Raw genomic sequence first — 23366 nt, forward strand, 5'->3', positions numbered from 1 at the left:
TTCAGTTTTAGTAGCACGTGCGGAGACTGGATCTTGTCGTTAATGGCTAAAGGTCCGCATTCGGTGTGCGGGGTTTCCTATGCAGGCTGATCATGTTCTTAAGTTAGAGTACATCAGAGTGCCTAAAGTCAGTCCTGGCAATGGTATGAATTTTTTTAGAACCCCAAATTATTAAGGACAGCTGACCAAGCACTAGTTAAAGAAGGGTTAATTCTACAAAAGGACAGCAGCAGCCAAATGTCACCCTTTACTGCCCATAATCGTGTAGAAACTTACATGCCCAAAACAAATGTATAAATTAATTTAGTAATTTTTAAAACCTACAAATTCAAAACATATTTTTTTACTTTGTCTTCCAACTATCAACTCAACATAAGCAGACATTCCGTCATGACCGATTAACAGAAGTTACGGAAAGTAAAGATGCTAACTTACCAATGTCATGATGTCGTTTGCCAAATCTCGGGCAAGATCTGGAGTAACAAAACAGGACAAACCAGTCAGTGCTACACCCGTATCGTACTGAGTAGGGCTACTTAAGTCCTAAAAATGGAAAAGAATCATAAAAAATGTTTTAAACATTACTTTGTAATTGAACATTAGGAAAAATATATATCTTTTAAACATAAAACCTTAACCCAGAGTTTTCCAACTGAATTATTACTGAATCAATTACCATCTTTTTGACTATTTGTATCTAAATTTATTTCAGATGGATATTCTGAAAATCTGCTCTGAACTGCCCTCCATGAACCACCTGGATGTAACCAATCAAAAAAAGACATTACATTAGGAGGCGGATACAAACATATGCAAGTCTGATAAAGGACTCAGTAGGAGCGTGGTAGGTGAGGTAATTCTAGTCTTTCTATTACTTGATGACAGTTACACTTCAATATCAGTGATGATCAGCTGCAGCGGAATAAGAAGCGGATGGATAGTACAGTTTTCAACAACAGTGGCCACAGGCTTCAAAATAAGTAATCAGACAACATGGAGCAAGGAAATTAGGAGGCACTGCCACATGTTACAAAGAATGGTTTTGCATTAGTAGCATTTGGCTAAGCCAGTGGCCTCAAGTCAGATTTGACTCAGACCTACTCCATAAGTCTACCACATCTGATTAATACAAATACAATAAGTTTGCAAATGTTCATAAAATATTAGTTCAAACAATCTGATACCAGTTTATTGGAATTATTGAACGAGATGCAAGGACTCAAAACAGTGCATCCAACTAAAAGCCTTGGAGGATGAAAGATGCTGATTTGTGACAATAACAATCCCATTTCATTCACCTCCACTTAGCACTCACAATCCTCAAATTAATCTACACCACACCCGACAGCATTTGGGAATAAAAGATCCCCAACAAAGAGTACCTCATAAGGAGCCCGTCGGGTATTGCAGTGCCAACTTGCTGAGGAGCAAGCACGCCCTATGATAAAGCATGACACCCGGCCGGGTGTGTGAGGGTCCTAATTCCTAAAGGGAGAATTCCCTGCCACCTCTAACTGAAGACCGACTAGTCCCCTGCCTTCCCTTTTTCTTCTCCAGGAACTGCATACTATTTTCATATCACAGATTACCTTTGAAGGCAGGACATTGGGGGTGAATATCTTCTTTTGCAAACCCAGCAGTACATTGCACTATAATAATTAGTGCTACAAACTGTTTTGTAAGTTTCAACAAGTTACTGTAATCAAAATTCATTACAATTCATACAAACCACATTAGATTACCTATTCAGATGTGCAGTGTAACATGGTATATATTACCATTGAGTGGGGGATGAGCCAAGACTCTCAAGAGGCTTTGTCTCAAGTTTGTCATGCTGTCCCTTCTTTCCCTTTCGTTGATAAGCCAGATTATTGCCAAAGCTTATTTATTTTACTTTTCCCCCCCATATACAACATATACCACACAATGGTCGATTTTAAGTATTCTGTGCTTGGTAAGCAATTGGGGGGAGCAGAAAAGAATACTGTGATAAAACATAGTAACAGACCACAGGTGAAGCATAACGATGCGTCTTCAAACCTCTTTTGCAATAAATATTTATATTTTCAGACCTGCAGGTACACATCTTTACACAAGAATAACAGGACAGTGAAACAGACACCAACACAGAGAAAAAGACACTGGAACAGATAAGACATCTGGGGCAGATGCGCAAAGGGACAACACATGCCAACGCTAGGAAATGAAGATACGGACACCACACATGGAACTGAGACGGGGGACATCTACACCAACAAGGAGGAATGGGCAAAGGTACAGGAACTAAGTAACAGCTCAAAAAGGCAGAGTCACTGGCTGACTTTGACTAAGCCAATACCAACGTCCATGCACACAAAAACAGTACACCAGAAAACACAAAACAAAACGCAAAGGATAAAAGAACCCAAAGTGAAACTAAAATGAAACATCAAGAAAATAAAAGACAAAACTACCGACAAAGTGAAACACAAAGCAAAAAGCGCTAGGAAACACAATACTGAACACAAAAAGAAACCGAACACAAATGATATATAAAGATAGAAAGGGCCTCAATAAGGAAACACAAAGGAAACCATGGCAGACCACAATACAAAAGAACCCAACATATGAACGGTTCACTTTATATCCGCACTAATAAGTGTCCTAAGAAGAATGCCACTACAAAATTATAACCTCGTTAATCCGTGAATAAATCTGATTGCTACACACAGAAAATACAGTAACGGAAAACACTTTAACAGGTGCTTTGAAAATGAACGGACCATCCTGCAAAATAGGTTGAGGAACCCCTCACATTCAACTAAGGCTGAACCCTTGTAGATGTACTAGTGCTAAGCAGGGAACAGCGGAAAGGGGGAGGTCCTCATGCACCGCTGATGGAGGAGGCACCATGACCGCTATGCTTCTGGTTTAATTATGCAGCATTAACACCACAAGCAATACATAAGTAAAATATGAGCAGACCAAAAGGTTACTCTTCAGAATGAAGATGCTAGCTCAGAGTTTTGCAATAGGTGACACGAGTCATTTTCTCTCTAAGAAGCCTTACCTGCAGCACCTGAAACACTGCTGGTAAGTGCACACCGTGTAGCTTTAGCATCTTCACTCAAACATGAAAGACAGCAAGCAATGACAGACACTTACCTTTCGAATTTGATTGGTTGTCAGCATGATTACATCAGTGCCTTCGTGGAAACACTGAGAGGCAGCAAGGTACCCGATTCGCTGTTTCAAAAAAAGAGAATAAGTATGGAGGTCATTTATTCATTCCCTTATAAAAATGTATTTGAGTAACAACCAACACTCCTGCCTCAGAAGAAGAGCATGAAACAAACAATGAATGAACAATGTGGGTTATATCTGACAAAAATAACATTCTTTGATTTGCTCTCGTTAAAACTCCACATTTAAGAAGTTCAATATTTGGTGCCAACCCTAGAATGGGCTGCGGAATTGATCCAAAAAGACGAGGGGTGTGTGGTGATTAATCTGGAAAAATGATGACTTTACAATTACTTCTCGGGTTATTCTAAGAAGAGCCTCTGAGTAAAGCTGTATGGAGATGCGCCTCAAAAGTACATTTGTGAACTACAATCAAAACATTCAGGAAACACAGACAAAGTAAGGGGGACCCAAGGATTTATAGAGGTGATTGTAGATCATTTGTGCACTCTTTTGAAAATACTTGCTGCCGATTTTGGGTTACCACTGCACATTTGATGGACCTGTGTATCCAGAAACACTGACACATTGTGCTTAAGAAATCTGTGGCCATCCTAAATAATCCAAAAGCTGCCTGAAACAGATAACACACGAAGGAGCTGTTTGCTCTACAAGGGGAGAAGTAGCGGCATTCTGAGTGTTGGAGACCTTTACTTGTATTCCTGGGTGAAATATACAGAATAACCTTGCACTATGATAAAGAGACAAAGTTGAGAATTTTTTCTAGTTCAGCTAGGTCTTCAGCTATTTAGCTCAAATATGTCTCATATCTAGAGCAAGGTCACATATGGAAACATCTGTAGAATGACACCAAAGCCTGGATGCCATTAGACTGTCCTCAAACTTTAAAACCACTGCAAATTGGAGTAACACAAAATTTAGCCTCCCACAAACACAGTTAACAGAGGACTCAACCCAGACACCCACCTGGATCAGTAAAAAGACAATGCACAATGCAGACCCTGCCAAACCGATACACGTACAACCAGATGAATAAAAGATTCACCTCTCACAACCAGGTGGACAACGGAGGACTCAACACACGATACTTAACGACAAAACATTAAGTTGAAAAGATAGAGAATTCATTCTCTGCTGGACCGATGCAGAAATAAGTCACTTACTATAGTAAGGTAAACACAATCCCCCAAAACCCAGCTGATGACACACAGAAGAAACTACCCTAGACAAGCAGCTATACAGGACTAACTTGACAGGCACACAGGACTCACTGCACATTTCAGACATAAATTGCTCAAAACACGTAATACAAAGCCTGAATTCATAGTCTAAGTTGGACGCTGACAAATACACAAACTCAGACAAAGCTAGAGACAAACACTCCAAGGCTCACTTCAATTATTCATACAGAGAAAGCAACACCCGCACACAGGACGCCACAAAGAAAGTGTGGGATGCAGTGAAATGACACTGGAAGCACAAAGCAGATTATACCTTGAAAGTAAATTTTGATGCACTCATCACTTCGATAATATTGAAGGCCGCCCAACTGATATCATAGCCGAGCATTTGAAGCTGTAAAATGCAAAGAGAACATGTCAATAAGTGCCATTATTTCAAATGGTTTTTAATTTTTCATTTTCTCCAGGCATGCTACGTCAGAAAGTAATTTCCGTTTCAATAAGCCATTGCGGATATAAAGGAAAGGGCTAGCAAAAAAAAAAAAAGCCTAATTAGCTTTTAGGTTGGAAGTAAGAGAACATGGTTTCCAATAGTGCAAATGACTAATATACATAAGTGAGGTGACAGTCCCCTCACCTGGCACAAGCGTGCAAGACGTAAGGCGAGAATCCTGCCCTGCGTTAAGCCGTTAGAATAAACCATAAACAGATACAGACCTGCCTGCAGGATATGGATAGTTTGGAGACCCTCCCAGGTGGATTATGAAATTCGTTCAACTAAGGCCGCTTACTAATGGTAAGGGGCTGTGGGGACTTAGAAGTAAGTTTACAATGCCTCTACAACAGTGGCAAGCTCTGGAACTCACTCATGTCTACTGTTAAAGAATGTAAATGCTTGCAAACTTCCAGCTGTCATTCAAGATATACTTGCCTATGTTGCATTTCTACCCCAATTATCAAAAAATTTCTGACAGCCTAACATTTGAATAGTATTTGTAGAACAGTTGTCTGTAAGCTTCCTTGGAGGGAGGCTGAAATTCTTAAATTTAACTTGGTATGTATGCATTAATATTTTTTAAGTGCCCAAAAGCAGATTTGTCTCAATTATTTTCTATGTCAACAATGGATCAACAAGATTAACAAATTGAATTTCACGGCTACAAATAAAATACATGGAGTGAAAAGTCTAAAAACTAAATTTTGATTTGAAGTTACTGGATTAACACACTACGCTAGAAGTCGTAAAGGACCCTGGCTGAAGCAGTCTGTAGGTCTTCAAAGGTGTAGCATTAGGCATTTACCATACTCTCTGTTGGTCTCCCCTGATGCAGCATGCTCGATGACCAGCTAGGAATGTACTATGCAGTAGTTATTTTCATCACTTGGCTTTTGTAGGCTTTAATGCAAGATAGCACCAGAACGTCATCAAGCCAAGCTTCATCAATACATCAAAGACCACCTTCTTGGTTTTTGTTTCTCTGAAATCTAGCTTCGACATTCAGAGCTGGTGTGTGTCCCCTGGTCCTAGCTGCAAAGAACTACTGGGTAGAAAGCAGAACTGCAGTTTGATCTAGGGACGATGGCCTTTTCTGAGCGTTGCTGCTGCGAGTGAATGAATCACTCTGTCACTGAAGAAAAATAAAGTGTAGGAAGCAGAGTTCTATTTCATTTAACCCCTTCGCTGCTGATGACGAGCTCAGCTCGTCATCAGCCACGGGTGGCGTGTGCTGATGACGAGCTGAGCTCGTCATGTAACGCGGCTTTTAAAAAAAAGCCGCACAGAGGAGCTTCGCGGGCAACCAAGATGGCCGCGTAAGCTCGGAGCTCCGCGGACCTTCCGATCCTCCGCAACTATCCTGCCCGTAATCCTGATCCACGAGGGTGGATACCCGTTGCTGGTGGCTACCTGAGGCGAGCACCGTTTTCAGAACTCAAATCGGTGTCTCCTACGCGGAGCTACGTCGAGTGGGACTCCGTGCCAGCTCGGTGCCATTGTCTCCGCGGACTCCGCTACTACGTCTTGCTGAACTGCAGAGTGCCAGCCTGCTTTCGTTACCGGAGAAGTGTGCTGGACAGCGGTGCTAGTTGGACGGCGAAGCGCACCTGGAACTGTCTCCCGCTGACGTCCCGGACACCATTCCGGGTTTCTGGGCTTGGACTTGCCTGGCATAGCCCTTTGTTCCTTGAGACCTAACATGGCGGGCAAGGGGGACCTCGACAAGCCGTCTAATAGAGGAGGGCGCAATAAACCGCAACAACAACAGCAGAATCGGATTGAGCGCTACACTCAGCTGAAAACACCGCCTGCTACAGGTCCCTCTGCCAAGGGCATCCCACATTCGGGCTCGCCGGACGGCTCTGAGCCCACTTTGACCGACATTTTGGGAGCCATCACTAGTTTCCGGGCAGACATGCAGCAACAGCATGAAGTCCTCACACACAAGGTGGATGGCATGGCCGTTGATCTGTCCCTCATCAGAGCCGACCTGGGCAAGACTAATGACAGGGTCAAGAATCTGGACATTAAGACGGCCAGTCTCACAGAAGACGTTTCGGATATGCAAACGGAGGTCCGGAACCTGCAGAGGACGGCGGAGCACTTCGCGAAGCGGCTGGACGATTTCGAAAGTCGGGCCAGGCGGCAGAACGTCCGCATTGTCGGCGTACCGGAGGGTTCGGAGGAGGCGGCGACGGACCTCCTCGTTGAAGATTTGATCAGAACACATCTTGCCCCACCTGGCCTCAGTAACTTTTTCTCGGTGGAGCGTGCCCACCGGGTACCGGGTGGCCCGCCGAAGACTGGCGTGGCGCCTAGACCTATCGTGGCCCGGCTGCTTAACTTTCGCGACAGGGATGCCATCCTGCAGGCCTCCAGGCGCCATGGCCCTCTTAAATTTCAGAACGCTGATGTCCATTTCTACCCGGATTTCACCAGGACAGTGCAGCGACAGCGCCAAAGCTATTCTGGGGTGAAGCGACGGCTACGGGACCTGGGCCTTAAGTATTCTATGATGTTCCCTGCTAAGCTCCGGATCGAATACGAGGGCCGTGCACTGTTCTTCGACTTCGCCGAGAACGTCAGTGACTGGCTGGACACTCTACCACCGCGCCGAGAAGCACAGGAGGACCACGAGGGTGGCGCGGCTGGCGGCCCGGACCCATGAGACTTGGTTCTGTAATGGGTGACTAAATGACTCTCTTGCTTGCCTCGGGGGCTATCCAATGTCGCTCTTAGTTGCCTTATTATCTTTTCTGTCAATACATGGAGGGTGGCGGGAGGAGTTCGCGGAGAGTCCTTACTCCCCTGGGTGTCTTTTTGTAGAGTAGTTATGGGGCGACAGGCACACTGCTGGTTGGGGGGGCTTTTTAGTCACATGCAGGGGTGCAGGGTGGGGGGTGCATTTTCGTGGGGTTTGTTCTTTGTTTGTTCTATTTCTTTTTCTTCTTTGAGGCAATGGACTGTGTGTTTTGTTGAACAATGTATGATCGGGTCGAACGGAGTCGGGTGGGGCGGGTTGCTTGGGGATGGGGGGTAGGAAACTAAAAGTGCTTAGCTGGAATGTCAATGGATTAGGTGATAGGGTCAAGAGAGGGGTGGTGCTCCAGCTGATAAAAAGGAACATGCCTGATGTAGTTTTACTGCAGGAAACGCACTTAGTGGGCGACTCTTGTAGGGCCCTGAATCGCAAGGGTTATAAAATGGTCGCCCACTCTGGGTTCTCTTCGGGCTCCCGGGGGGCGGGCGTCCTTGTACGTGCGTCCCTTCCGCTTGAGATAGACGTCACCCTGCTAGATGATAGGGGGCGTTACGCAGCTGTGGCGGGGAGGTGGGAGGGGCGTTCCCTGGCCCTGTTGTCGGTTTATGTTCCCCCTGGTCTCCAGTCTAGCACCTTCCGGGACCTTGGTGGCGCCATTTTGTCTCTGCCCTCGGGCCTACTGATCCTAGGGGGGGACTTCAATTCAGTCTGCTCTGGTACCCTGGATCGTCAGCCACCGAGAGACCTTCCGGGTTCCCAAACGTGGCTGCCGACCTTCCTTGACTCTATGGGTCTGGTGGACTGTTGGCGACTCTTACATCCGGCGCTTCGCCAGTTTTCGTTCCTCTCCGGTGCCCTTGGAAGTCTGTCCCGCTTGGACTATGTCCTCACCCTGGCGGCGCAATCGCCTGCCATTTCTGAGGCGCGTTTTTTGGCAAGGGGCATTTCCGACCACTCGCCGTTGTGGATCTCCTTTGACTTCGGCGTCCTTTTGTCCAGCCGCCCGGCAGCCGTAAATCCCTGGTATTTCCGCAACCACAACATGCGAGCGCTGCTGGCCAAGGCCATTGCCTTCTATTTTACAGAAAATACTGGCTCAGTGGACTCTGCGGTCACCCTTTGGGAGGCCTTCAAAACGGTGTTGCGGGGTGAGGCCTTGGCTCTCATCGCGACAGCCAAAAGAACTCGTGATGCGGATCTCCTGCAAGTTGAGGAGGAGGTCTTGGACCTCGAGTCCCGTCTGGGGCCCGAGCCCGAACCCGCCCTCCTGCATGAACTCTCTCTGAAGCAATCGGAGTATCACGATCTTGCTACGAATGCAGCTCTGCTCTTAGCGAAAGAGCAGCAAGGCCGCATTTATGACGTCGGGGACAAGGCTGGTAAATTGTTGGCCTGGCTGGACAGGCGGGAGATGGCGAGCCGAGTGGTTCCGGAGATCCTGTGCGATGACGGAGTGGTGGTTACTGATCCGAGCGCCATCGCCGAGTCCTTTGCTGACTATTTCCGGGGGGTCTACACCTCCGGGTCAGATCGCTCCGAGGCCGACTCGGCTGAATTCCTCTCGGCGATAGACCTTCCTTGCCTCTCTGAGGAGGACAGGGTGGACATTGACCGGGACATCACTGCGGACGAGATCGCCTTGGCGATCCGCGCTTTGCGTACGGGCAAAGCAACCGGACCCAATGGCATACCGGTTGAACTATATAAGATCCGGCCGGACGTGATCTCTCCTCACTTGAAAGACATGTTCCTCCGTGCCCGTGAGGATGGCGTCTTCCCCCTGGACCAGCGACTGGCCACTATTGTGGTTATTCACAAGGATGGCAAGCCGCGAGATGTTTGTAGGTCCTACCGCCCTATTTCCCTCCTCAACGCCGAACCCAAGATCCTGGCCAAACTGTTGGCTAATCGATTGGTCGGGGTTATTAGCGACCTGGTACACCCGGATCAGTCCGGTTTTATACCCCGCCGCAATACTGCCCTTAACCTGAGACGCTTGCATGGCGTTATGGCCAGAGTTCACGCCCTCACTGAACCGGCGGTGCTGGCCTCCCTTGATGCCACAATGGCTTTTGATTCCTTGGAATGGAATTATTTGTGGGCAGTCCTGACGAAACTTGGTTTTGGGCCGGGCTTCCTGGGCTGGGTGCAACTTCTTTACTCTAGCCCCTTGGCTGCTGTTACGGTGAACGGTCGTATGTCTGCTCCCTTCGCACTTCAGCGAGGCACCAGACAGGGCTGTCCCTTGTCTCCGCTCCTGTTTGCGCTGGCTCTGGAGCCCCTCGCGGCGATGCTGCGCTCGCACCCTGACTTGCATGGGATCTCCTGGTCCCCGGGCTTTGAGGACAGGGTCTCCCTGTACGCGGACGACATCCTGTTGTATCTCACCTCCCCTTGCAAGTCGCTTATCGTGGCGTGCGATGTGCTCAGGCTGTTTGGGCGTTACTCCGGCCTGATTATTAACTGGGCCAAATCCTCCCTTTACATCCTCAAGGGCGATACGCCGCGCCTTCCCAGAGGCTGTAATATCCAACTGGCGGGACAAGGCTTTAAGTACTTGGGGATTTACATTTCACATAACCCTAAGGCAAGGTATGACCACAACTTGCTCCCCCCGCTCCACCGTCTGCGGCGGGACGTGGAGAGTTGGCGTAAGCTCCCTCTCTCGTTGCTGGGCCGGGCGGCGTTATTTAAAATGATGTCCCTGCCCAGGTTCCTGTATGCCTTGCAGAATACTCAGGACCTTGTCCCGGCCCGCTACTTCAGGGAGGTCGAGAGTCTGCAGCGTGCCCTTCTTTGGGACGGACGACCCCGTGTCGCTGTTCGGAAGCTCACCATGCCATGGTATGATGGGGGCATTGCGCTACCAGACGTGCGGAGATATTACTGGGCCTCTCAACTTACCGCCATCAATCATGGTTTTTACGGTCCCGTGGACAACCCCGGTTATGCCATGGACCGCTGGCTTTTGCACGGAGGCAATTACTATCGCGCCCTATATTCTAGATCCTTCGATCGTAACCTCACCGGCCCGACCAAGGCGGCGGTCCATACGTGGCGGACGGTCACTAAGATACAGGGCTGGCAGGGCAGACTGACGAGATTTACCCCTCTCTTTGATTCCGACATTTTGGGCAAGCTTTGGCACACCAAGGGCTTTGAGAAGTGGGATCTCATAGGCATCTCGAGGGTTGAGGACATGCTCTCCAGGGGGGTGGTCAAGACTTTCCCACAGCTGCAGGCGGAGTATAAATTGAGTGCTACGGAGTTTTTCCGCTACGCCCAGCTGCAGCACGCAATAACTGCCGCCAGGCCGGAGGAGGGTGACATCCCCGAGAGTTCCCCTTTGGAGGACAGGGTGTTGGATGGGCATATGCCTGATAGCGCCATCTCTCTGTCCTACAAGAAACTAATCAACGTTCAGGTGGACCTCCTCCAGCGCGTGCGAGAACAGTGGGTGGCCGATGGGCTGGAACTGGACGATGAGGACTGGCAGAGTGCTGTGTCCTCCCCTAAGGAGGTAGCCATTTCCTCGCGTCTGAGATTGGTCCAGTTTAAAATCCTTCACCGAGTGTATGTCACCGGCCCCAGGCTTGTGCACATGGGCTTCTCGCCGGATGGCCTCTGCCGCCGTGGCTGCGGAGCCCTTGCCACCTTTCTTCATATACTGTGGGAGTGCCCCGTTATTGCCCCTTATTGGGAGAGGGTTCACAGAGTGATGCGGGAGGTGACTGGAGTGGAGTTAGCGGCGGAGGCGCGTAGGTGCCTCCTGAATGTTTGGGAGCCTAATGACTATGATACGGCGCAGACCCGATGGGCCACACTGGGCAATATGGTCGCTAAACGGGACATAGCGCAGAGGTGGGGTTCTAATGTGGCCCCCCTGGTGGTACAATGGAAGGCCAACATGGACTGGTGTATGTTGCGCGAAAAGACTGTGTATACTGCCAGGGGGCGGCCTCAGACGTGGAACAAGGTATGGGGTGCCTGGAATGCCTATAGAGGGGACTTGTGTTTACCACCTGCACCGTTGCCACGAGATGAACGCTTGTCACCATAGACGTTGACGACGGCTACGTTACTCTTGTACTGATTCTCCTGTTCTTCCTTCCCCCCCCCACCGCTTTTGCTACATTCTGTCTCAGTTCTTTCTACAACTTCTCCAGCTCCTTCCGCCTCCTACCGACTAGTGGTCTTCTTCATTTCCATTGCCTTTTTCGCGCCCTTGGGCGCTTTGCTTAAGTTTTTGTTTTAAAAATAATAAAACAACCTTCATTGTCCTGACAAGAATCGCTAGGCACTATGACCGTTCTATACTATGCTGCCTTGCCTCCGGGATGTTAGGCTGAATAGCTGTGTGCTTTTTACAATAAAGGTTTTAAAAATAAAAAATAAAAAAAATAAATAAAAAAAAGCCGCACAGCGCAAAAATCGCCGCAGCAGCGATGCGGTTAAATACCTCAACCAAAGGCAACTCTGTGGTTATCTTGTAAACACCGACTTCTCCTCTAAATAAAAAGCCCTTACTAGCTTCATACATTTAATGTTTTGTTTAATTGTAAGCTGTGTATTTTTTCCAAAGCACTTTAGAAGCCATATACATTGCCATTTATTAAAAGTAGAAGCATCTCTATAAGTGCACATCAGTTTTTCAACCTAAATGAATCTACATGGAGTTGCATCCTCAAATCTACTAACATACAGAGGTGATCACTTATCTAGCATACGTACGTAGGTGAGCTTGCAGACCGCATTGGCCTTGACGGCAATGTTGTCCTGTTTCAGTTCCTGCTTGATCTCGTCGATGCAATTTGAGATGTACTTGGCCTGAAAGAGTCATAAGAGAAGTGGTTTCATTAATTGCAGCATGGTTCGCTCCCGGGGGTACTATTACATTTGAACATCAATGTCTGAATAGAGTGTTGCTATGTTTTACGGAATCGGTCAATAAAGATGGGAAGAACATGACACCATGATTGTTCCAGGATGAACACATTGTCAGCACAGTATGCAACCCAGGGCATGTTATCAAGTGTGAGGGTGGCTGTGAAAAAGGCATTTAGGGATTGAAGTATGAACAATTTGTCATCAGTGTGATAATTTGCGGAGCAACCTATTTACTAATAGGTCATTTTGCAAAATACGGATTTGTAGTGGGTCACAATTCGACCTACCTCATGAATATTAATGAGGTCGATCGCAAATTGTGACCCACTAGGAATCGCAGCTATCACACCAATAGGCGCCTGTTGAGGTCAGCAGAACATCATGTCTGGGATTGCTTTTAAATAAAGCATTATTGCCTATTTACATGCAACATATTTTCCTTAAAAGAAAACAGGATGCATTTGGATGCAATAAAAAAATGTGTAATTTGTATTTTTTAAGAGGACGACTGCCTACTCTTAAATGCATATTTTTCCCAACATTCACAAAGGGGAAGGTGTTCCTTTGACAACACTTCCCATTGACGAACAGGTTACCACCCACTTTAAGGTTGTCGGTAAACAATTAATGTTTTGCAATTAAGTTTCAGTCGTGAAACATTAATACATACCACTCTGATTCGGTATTTGGAAGGTATGCCACACACATGCCCCTTTCAAATACCAAATCGGTATGAGGTTGCAAACCCAAATTGCGATTCCATAATGTGTTGCCGAATCACAAGTTAGGTTTGATACATTCGAAAAAATCTTTTTACGGTTGCAAACAACATGAATCTGCAAATCGTGCCGTATGCAACTGAAAAAAAGACTTCGTATAGCTAGCCCTTACTGGCTGTGGTAAAAAGGTATCTGAAAGCAGTAAAATTAAGTGAGCTGGTTGCACCTGTGGTGGTACAGAGAAAACGGAGAGAGTGAAAGGAGAGTTTTGTGAAGGCAACTATGGAGACTGCTCGACCAAACCACTTTGAGCAAATATTGTCATTCCTAGGGGTTGTCAATTTTTTGGGGGTTAACTCTTCAGGAATTTAACAGACGGGAAAGTTTATTAGAGGATTTAATTCAAGAAAGGTATGTGATCTGAGTGGACCAACGATTGAGAGAAAGAACGTACATCTTTCAAGGAAAGAGTTAGGACAAAATAGAGTGTTGAAATGTATGAACCACAAAGGGTGAGGACTAAAGAAACTGATACGGTTATTCCAAGAGAAAAAGGAGAAAGTCCCTATCACACGTGTCCGGTTACTGAAAATAGAGTAAAAATCTTGTTTAAATGAAATACAAACGTCTGCAATTATTTGGGCAATTGCGAAGCTTAAGATATTGGTTTGGGTTAGTAAATCTGCTGTTAGGGTAGATCACAATGCTTTAAGGAGCAATTGACACATGGCTCTGTCCTGAGGATCTGTAGGTGTGCAAAACCTGCAATACATAGGTTTTATATGTTGTGTGTAACTGGATGAAGTAATCAAGGTGCTGACTGTTACCCCAGGCTCCTGAAACATAAAGCTAATTGAAAAGAAAGAATGGTTGAATACATTTTCAGTATAACAGGAGGTGTCACATCAGACGAGGGACGACGGGATGCGATCGTCCGAGTTACTGGAATAAGGTTTGTGACAAATTCAGCGGGAGAGGCGTTTGAGAAGGAAAGAAGGAAGTGAAGGAGTCTGGATACTGGTTGGTTTAAGAGGAGTTGGGTGTTTTGATGGAGAATTGCGTTTAGAGGAGCCAAATCAGTCCGTCAGAATAAGTAATGAAACAGCTGATAGATTAAGCGTATTGAGAGCCTTTAGGAATGGCAAAAACCAAGCCTAAGATTAGAACTGATTTTCTGTGGCTCTAAGTGATAAGAAGGTATGAAGAGTGAGAAGAAAGTGTGTAGAGTTCATAGATAGTGTGAGCAAAGAAACCTCGCTTCAGTACGTGGGAGTTGGCCGATCTCAAGTTGGAGAAAGTTACCATAGAGTCATTTGGGTCTTTGGATGGCCAGCCCGGATACAATCTTGTGTTGCTGGTTCACCACTGCAAACAGCAAGAGTGTTGTTGGAAGTCTCCCAAACAAAATGGCAATTACTGTGATTATCGAAAGCAAAGGGCTATCCGTATTATTATCTTCTGATCGTGATGTTTGATTTGTATGCAGGAACCATACAATTCCCTTGTTTTTTAAAACACGGGAATGGTACACGCCAGTATGATGTTTCATCACCCGAAGACTAATCATTTGGTGGTTAGGTTCAATAGGGCCCAGAATTACGGTGGTGCAGATAAGCACAAAACAGATTATGAATGAATGAAAAATAGGAGATGTATGAATGGGTGGAGACTTACTGGCACTGCCCATTGGAAGCAAATGATTGATACAATTTAAAGTGTGGAGCTGCAGGAAACCACACACTGTGTTGTGTCCAGGTTGGTTAAGACGGCTGATGAACAAAGGAAGCAAAACAGTGCTGATACAGGAAAAGCTACAAAAACGTGTATGAATGGGTGAAAGTGAGATCGTCAAGAATTGCGATTAAAGGGAAGAGTTGAAATGGTGAACTTTAATAACAAAAATATGAATATTATGAAAACAGTGGATGGAAGGATGTGGAATCGACAGAACCCAGAAGTTGTAATGAGAATGTTAGGATAAAAAGCTCATGACGAGATTGAGAAGGGGGGGAAAAGGAGAAGTGCGAGTTACCATGAGGTGGGAAAGTGAGGAAGAGTGGCTGTTAGGAAGTGAGAAAGCCAATATGATTTTCCAAATATTGTATGTTGTGAATCGGCGTTTGGATTTTGTTTTGGTCGGGATGTCTTCTTACTCTTAGCTGGGAGCTTTAATAAAAGTATACGACTGTTGAATGTTGGTTCAAATGCATGTTTCAGTGCTTATTTTGTGCTGGTGGATGGCACCAGTAGTCAGTAATTTTAAGGACCATGACTTTAAATCGTCATCAGACTTTCATACAGTGAGCAAGTAAGAGAAAAGCAGAACAGGGAGAAATATGTAGGATGAATAAGACAGAAAAACAGGGACAAAGCGAGAAAACAAGGACGAAAAGAACCTGTACGAATGAGATGGAGACGGGGAAAGCAGGTTGGTAGAAGAAAGATGCACGAGGTGGAATTAGGACAAATCAAACCAAGGTGATAAAATGTTGTCTGTTGTCCTGTATCATTAATATAATACACAGCAGGACTGCTGGAAATAATAATTGGTAAAGTCAATAGATAGCGCCATTGTGAACTATTGACTTTGTCAAAGCTATTTGCCGATGCATGCACTCTCAGGGAATGCTTAAAGAAAAAAGAAGTTAGTAGTTCCCTAAATGGGAGAAGTGGAAGGATACAAATTGGTCAATCAAAGAATGGAAAACAATATATAGGAGAAGGACAACCACAGGAGGAAGGCAAATCATTAAATAAGAAGAAAGCAAGAGAATGTGATAATAAAGTTAACCAATGGTAAGCAATGGGCGGACACTAATCTCACTGTAAGTTTTTGGTATGGTCCACAAGAGGCTTTCACCTTAAAGCAGGTAAAAGTTGTCTGGTAGGCAAAACCTAACAAGCATTGGAAATGCAACAGGTCTCACATTATTAAAGTTTGAGCAGTTGGCATTGAAAATGGCAATGTTGTTAGTGCTAGTTATGGAATTGCAAGTATACTGAAATACAATCACATGTAATGCGTAGGTGTATTAAAAAGTTAATTGATAAATAATGGTGTTGAAGTAGTAGTTAATAAATATTGATGTATGTATTTTGCATCTTTTTAAAAAAAAAATCTTAGTTATGCAATGGGTATGTATGTGTTTGTGACTTTGATTTACAGTTTGCGAAAAAGAAAACACATTTTGCAAGTAAAAGATGTTTGTGTGTGGCGTGCGGCAGTGTGCGGCAATGTGAGGCGTGCGGCAGTGTGAGGCGTGCGGCAGTGTGAGGCGTGCGGCAGTGTGAGGCGTGCGGCAGTGTGAGGCGTGCGGCAGTGTGAGGCGTGCGGCAGTGTGAGGCGTGCGGCAGTGTGAGGCGTGCGGCAGTGTGAGGCGTGCGGCAGTGTGAGGCGTGCGGCAGTGTGAGGCGTGCGGCAGTGTGAGGCGTGCGGCAGTGTGAGGCGTGCGGCAGTGTGCGACGTGCGGCAGTGTGCGACGTGCAGCAGTGTGCGACGTGCAGCAGTGTGCAGCGTGCGGCAGTGTGTGGCCAGGCAGTGTGTGGCCAGGCAGCGTGCAGCAGTGCGTGGCCTGCGGCGTGCAGCAGTGTGTGGCGTGCAGCAGTGCGTGGCGTGCAGCAGTGCGTGGCCTGCAGCCTGCAGCAGTGTGCGGCGTGCAGCAGTGTGCGGCGTGCAGCAGTGTGCGGCGTGCAGCAGTGTGCGGCGTGCAGCAGTGTGCGGCGTGCAGCAGTGTGAGGCGTGCAGCAGTGTGCGGCGTGCAGCAGTGTGCGGCGTGCAGCAGTGTGAGGCGTGTGGCATGCAGCGGCGTGCAGCAGCGTGCGGCGTGCAGCAGCGTGCGGCGTGCAGCAGCGTGAGGCGTGCAGCAGCGTGAGGCGTGCAGCAGCGTGAGGCGTGCAGCAGCGTGAGGCGTGCAGCAGCGTGAGGCGTGCAGCAGCTTGAGGCGTGCAGCAGCGTGAGGCGTGCAGCAGCGTGAGGCGTGCAGCAGCGTGAGGCGTGCAGCAGCGTGAGGCGTTCAGCAGCGTGAGGCGTTCAGCAGCGTGAGGCGTGCAGCAGTGTGAGGCGTGCAGCAGTGTGCGGCGTGCAGCAGTGTGCGGCGTGCAGCAGTGTGCGGCGTGCAGCAGTGTGTGGCCACGCAGCGTGCAGCAGTGCGTGGCCTGCAGCGTGCAGCAGTGTGAGGCGTGCAGCAGTGTGAGGCGTGCAGCAGTGTGAGGCGTGCAGCAGTGTGAGGCGTGCAGCAGCGTGAGGCGTGAAGCAGCGTGAGGCGTGAAGCAGCGTGAGGCGTGAAGCAGCGTGAGGCGTGAAGCAGCGTGAGGCGTGCAGCAGCGTGAGGCGTGCAGCAGCGTGAGGCATGCAGCAGCGTGCAGCATGCGGCAGTGTGAGGCGTGCAGCAGTGTGAGGCGTGCAGCAGTGTGAGGCGTGCAGCAGTGTGAGGCGTGCAGCAGTGTGAGGCGTGCAGCAGTGTGAGGCGTGCAGCAGTGTGAGGCGTGCAGCAGTGTGAGGCGTGCAGCAGTGTGAGGCGTGCAGCAGTGTGAGGCGTGCAGCAGTGTGAGGCGTGCAGCAGTGTGAGGCGTGCAGCAGTGTGAGGCGTGCAGCAGTGTGAGGCGTGCAGCAGTGTGAGGCGTGCAGCAGTGTGAGGGGTGCAGCAGTGTGAGTAATGCAGCAGTGTGAGTAATGGAGCAGTGTGAGTAATGGAGCAGTGCGCAGCATGCATGTGGCGTGCAGCTTGTAGCAGTGTGCAGCGTGCAGCACTGTGAGGCGTGCAGCAGTGTGAGGCGTGCAGCAGTGTGAGGCGTGCAGCAGTGTGAGGCGTGCAGCAGTGTGAGGCGTGCAGCAGTGTGAGGCGTGCAGCAGTGTGAGGCGTGCAGCAGTGTGAGGCGTGCAGCAGTGTGAGGCGTGCAGCAGTGTGAGGCGTGCAGCAGTGTGTGGCGTGCAGTGTGCAGCAGTGTGAGGCCTGCGGCGTGCAGCAGTGTGAGGCGTGCAGCAGTGTGAGGCGTGCAGCAGTGTGAGGCGTGCAGCAGTGTGAGGCGTGCAGCAGTGTGAGGCGTGCAGCAGTGTGAGGCGTGCAGCAGTGTGAGGCGTGCAGCAGTGTGTGGCGTGCAGCAGTGTGAGGCGTGCAGCAGTGTGTGGCGTGCAGCAGTGTGTGGCCAGGCAGCGTGCAGCAGTGTGTGGCATGCAGCAGCGTGTGGCGTGCAGCAGCGTGTGGCGTGCAGCAGCGTGTGGCGTGCAGCAGCGTGTGGCGTGCAGCAGCGTGTGGCGTGCAGCAGCGTGTGGCGTGCAGCAGCGTGTGGTGTGCAGCAGTGTGAGTAATGCAGCAGCATGCAGCAGCGTGAGGCGTGCAGCAGCGTGAGGCGTGCAGCAGCGTGAGGCGTGCAGCAGCGTGAGGCGTGCAGCAGTCTGAGGCGTGCAGCAGTCTGAGGCGTGCAGCAGTCTGAGGCGTGCAGCAGTGTGAGTAATGCAGCAGTGTGAGTAATGCAGCAGTGTGAGTAATGCAGCAGTGTGAGTAGTGCAGCAGTGTGAGGCGTGCAGCAGTGTGAGGCGTACAGCAGTGTGAGGCGTACAGCAGTGTGAGGCGTACAGCAGTGTGCGTCCGTTCCTACTTTGATCCACTGGGAGTAATCTTTAGCGCTATGGGCGAATGCTTGCTTGGTGAGAAGTGTAGATGAGTTGTTCAGGTACAGCCTTTCTATACCCTCCAACTCTGCCCTTGAAAAAGCAGATAGACCCAAAATGGTACTCGAGACTGCATATCATGACACGTTGTCAAGATTGGGTCCATAGATGCCTGAGGGCCTAACTATCAGAGATATGGCCTCACCCTAAGTGTCTGCGGCAGAGTTCGCCACAGTACTTTCAACCTACATATGGCCCACTTTCTGCAGGCACAAAATGGAGTTACATTTAAAAAAATGCCCCATTGCCATGGAATACTGGTCAACGCCCTACAATGTGCCATTAGGTGGTCCAGGAGAAGGCTTCAGCTGATCCAAACATGCTGTGCAATTACAGGCAGACAGCCAGCCCAAACATGTTGGGTGATGGAAAGGCAACAGGGCACCTGTAATCTGCGTTACAATGTGAATTGGTGATTGTTCTCAGAATCAATCCGTAAAATGTATCCTTATTTATACAGTATTTAGCCAACACATGCTTTGCGATGCAATTGCTCCTTCAGGGCCACTAATGGCAATGCATCATTCGCTAAATTAAATGGAAACAAAAACAAATATATAACATTGAAAAGTGTATTATATACCTGCAAATTCCTCTGCATAGTTTCATAATTAGTCTAAATATATCCTTTTCATGAGCAACCTTTTTTGCAAGGTCTGATGTTGCACGACTATGTAGCTTTAGTTATTGATTTAGGACCATTTGTGGGCCTGGAAATGGTCAGTATATCGAGGAACATGTTGTTCAGAGCAAAGGATATTAATGTTTATGGATTGAAACTAAGAATTGTGCTGCTCACCATTCTTTTAGAATAATGTGAATGACTACATATCTAGTTGGTATAATCGGAGGGTGCATAGCACTGAAATAAATGTGAATGCTCCAATGTGGATTCAGCCACCAGACTGCCATAACCAAGAGAAACTTCTGTGATGCCTGATCAATTCTGCCTTTCAGCAGATTACAACACTGTAGACCATGACCTCCAGCGAATACTTAAAGACCAAGCAGGAGGGGAGGGGTCTTCAATGAATCGCCATCATTCATTTTAAATCTCAAACTAGAGTGCAGTGTACATGGTATCCTAATCACAAGACATGACAATTCCATAGCCACCCTTATCCTGAGCCCTCTGATGTGTATGTGCCAATATAAGGCACACCCTCAAATTTGGGCTAATTCATTTTCTCTGTGGAAACAAGCCGCAAACCTGACTAGAACCCGGACCTACCCGGTGGGGACGAGGTTTGCCACTTGAAAGTGTCCATTGCCTGGATGGTGCAAATACTGAGGATTTGGTGGAGGGCTGTGCAACGACCAAAGACTGACACCAGCATAAGTTGAATGATCAAAGACTGTAGGACAATCTACAACTCTCCTGAATAATCCACACAGCATGACCCACCGAAGTGCATTGACATGAGAAATTGTGATGACTCCTCTTAACGTAATCGGGACTTCTTAGAGAAGTCAGTCAGAATGAGATTGAGGATGGCAGATTATGCTGTGATTTGATATTCTGTAACAATACAATCACACCAGCACTGAATGCGCTACACTAGCTCACTGTTAACTGATCAAGTTCAGAATATTCGGCAGGCTCCGCGCACTTCCTGTTGCGTTCTGATGCATATAGTTAACATGCAGAGTTTTAGTAATACTGAAGTCTCCAATTCTGTGTCGGAAAAGATGCCAACCTGTCCTCATTAAAGCAAACTGCAGATGGGGAAAAATCAGTTCCATACAACAGACATCGACCTGCCCTTGACAATGTGCAATATTGCACTGATATTTTGAGGAGTTTTAGGGCCACATCGCTGGTAAAGTACTATCAAACTATTTCCCATTTGGGGGGGGGGGGGGGGGGGGGGGGGTAGGAGGGGAGAACTTGGGAGCACCGCGATTTCTGAATGCATACAAGCCCAATCACAGACGGCGAGCCTAGATTGTGCCAGGCTTGCTTTTACGGTTGCATGTGTATAGCACTATAAGGCCAAGAGCTATTACTAGAGTCGAATAAACAAGAACCTGATCATAGTTAAACGCTAATGGCTCTATCCGTCTATTTAGGCCACTTCTTCGATGGTCATGTAATGGATCTGTTTGAGTCATGTCAGATTTTGAAGTTGACAAGTCAGGCGTGTCTGACAGTACAGCCTGGGATTCCACACCTTTTGGAGAGCCCAAGGACGTGGGGAAGCAGAAAATCACACGAGTGTGACCCTGAAGACGCGTGCTTCATCGCCCAACTCAGCCTTTGGGATGAAAGGACGCAATTACCAGAGATCGGCACGGCAGTCCTGTGGAGGCCTATAACCGGGCCGGAATCGAGGCTGTAGGTTACTGGGATTGCAGTACAAAGCGTTTCTAATCCGAACACTGCCACGGTCCCGCTCCACTCCCCGCTTGCATAACTGCAAACTTGTGCAGATGCAGCCCTGCGAGCCAAGGGCACATTCAAGTGTCAGGCAGGGTTGCACCAGGTAGGCATATAGAAAGCATTTAACGGACCAAGTGGGTTCTTCATTCGTTGAATACGGGCGTGTGCTCCAAGTCAGTCTTACGAATAGAAAGGTACTACGGCGAAAGAAACTGTCTGGCACCCACCTAGACATTTGTAGACAGTACTTTGTAGCATGCCACACTTTGATCGGTTTAAATGCCTCGACCAGCACCCTCTAAAAACAAGAAGCAGAGAGCGAGGAGAGTGGAAAGAACAAGGTAGGCGCTGTCTACCACCGACAGATGATCGTGGCTGCAATTTACGAGGCGTAAATGAGGATGTGAGTAACGAGGAGCAATGGTTTCACACCTGTAACTGTCCTGGTACGTGTATGACATGACATGAATAGGGAGCTGTTAAATACTTAGTTCTAGCGGTGCAAATCTCTGGGGCTGCAATAGGGATTTAAATAATGTTCCGTTAAAAAACACGAACAAAATGCAGGTGAGCGTAGATGTTAATGGCGCAGCAGTTGCTATTACAGCCTCAGAGTGCAAATGTTGTCGATTAGCAGACTAGTAAATACAACAAAGAGGAGTGAAGTGTGAAGCAGGGGACGCGAGACCATATCCCTTTGAAGTGAAGCTTTCGGCCACTGGAGAAGTGTGAGCCTGGTGGGGGATGCCAGCGAGTGGGAGGGAACGGGCCAAACGCGCGCTCGGGAAGTCACGGATGAACAATTTACACGCATTGTTGGAAATCCGGCTGGTTGGTTTGAGAGACTTTGGTTTAGCAGTAATAGGTTCGAGTAAACTCGACCTAAAAACAACAGGGAATGAGGGTTGAGTCTACTAATTAAAACCAGAATTCAGAGTTGTACTACATAAAGTAAAGAAACAAAATCAAAATTTAGACCATCCTCTCTCAGTAAATGCAATATGAACAGGAAATGCAGAGCACACAGTGCAACATTCCAGAATGAGGAAGCATCTTATTAAGAGGAAGCACTATAAAAAGATTGAAGTGAAGAAACAAAGCATGAGCGAGGCGAGGCCTGAATTAATTTACAGCCCCAGGCACTATCACCTGCCTTGAACAAGCATGGCGTGATCACGAGCCGGTGCGCTGTACACCAAATTCACTAATGCCTAAGACAAAGCAGGCTGACACAAATAGTAAAGAGTGGATATTCTTCTGATAGGCTCAACTAAACGGGCTCACCATCGCCTAGAAAGCTAATTTTAAAGACAGTTTACCATCCTGAACAAAGAATGCCATAAGTAGCCCAGGAATAGCCTGTGTTCATTAAAATAAACCCTGCCTGTAACAGATAGGTTTACAAATAACATCTCACTGCAGTTCTGTACCAAAACACAATGGTTAGAGAGCCTCGGTGTGTGGGTGCACTAATGTTGTACTAGATACACACAGTTACAACTGATTCAAAATGTAGCCGTTTAGTGTTTTTGTGCTTATAACTATTCGATAAACGTATCCAAAGTTCACTATATCTTACTCCATGGGATTTCTCCAGCCTAATGGTTCTAACCTTTTTACTTCTATGGACACCCCCCTGAATCACTACTAGAAGCTGAGCCTGGCCTAGCACTTTCAAGGATTTGAACCTAAAAACAATACACAAAAATACCGAACAAGAAATTATCAAACAAATACACAAATTATGAAATATTTTCTTTAATTCACAACTAAAAATGGTATTATTGAAAATCTATTTTTATTCTAATGGGGTGGTTGGAGCTCTTCAAAATATAGTTTCATTTATAAAAGAAAGGGAAATGTGAAAACTCTAGCACATCACTTGCTCTTAATGCCTGCTTTCTCTTTTTAGCCACCTACCAGTGCGTCCATTGTGCCCCCAATATCCATACTAGATTGTTGCTGGACTTGCACTGCTCCGAAGCATTTTTTTTTTTTTTAATATATTTTTATTGCAGAATTATAAACCACAGGATACAATTAATCAGCCAGTTCGCTCGTGATATCCCCCCGTCCAATAAGAAATCC

The 23366-nt window shown here is 47.4% G+C and overlaps 1 protein-coding gene across 2 annotated transcripts in view; it reads right to left on the reverse strand.

The window, feature by feature from the left end:
• Nucleotides 1-23366, reverse strand: part of AP3D1 (adaptor related protein complex 3 subunit delta 1) — a 400132-nt gene that overhangs the window by 312762 nt on the left and 64004 nt on the right. For both annotated transcript variants that reach the window (XM_086947180.1, XM_086947179.1), the window contains exons 2-5: nucleotides 12353-12448; nucleotides 4678-4758; nucleotides 3145-3225; nucleotides 436-543 (exon numbers count right to left, since the gene is read on the reverse strand). In XM_086947180.1, the coding sequence (XP_086803306.1) occupies nucleotides 436-543; nucleotides 3145-3225; nucleotides 4678-4758; nucleotides 12353-12448 (366 nt within the window). The remainder of the gene's footprint in view (nucleotides 1-435; nucleotides 544-3144; nucleotides 3226-4677; nucleotides 4759-12352; nucleotides 12449-23366) is intronic.

Source organism: Lissotriton vulgaris, chromosome 12 (assembly GCF_964263255.1).
Source record: "Lissotriton vulgaris chromosome 12, aLisVul1.2, whole genome shotgun sequence".
Lineage (NCBI taxonomy): Eukaryota > Metazoa > Chordata > Amphibia > Caudata > Salamandridae > Lissotriton > Lissotriton vulgaris.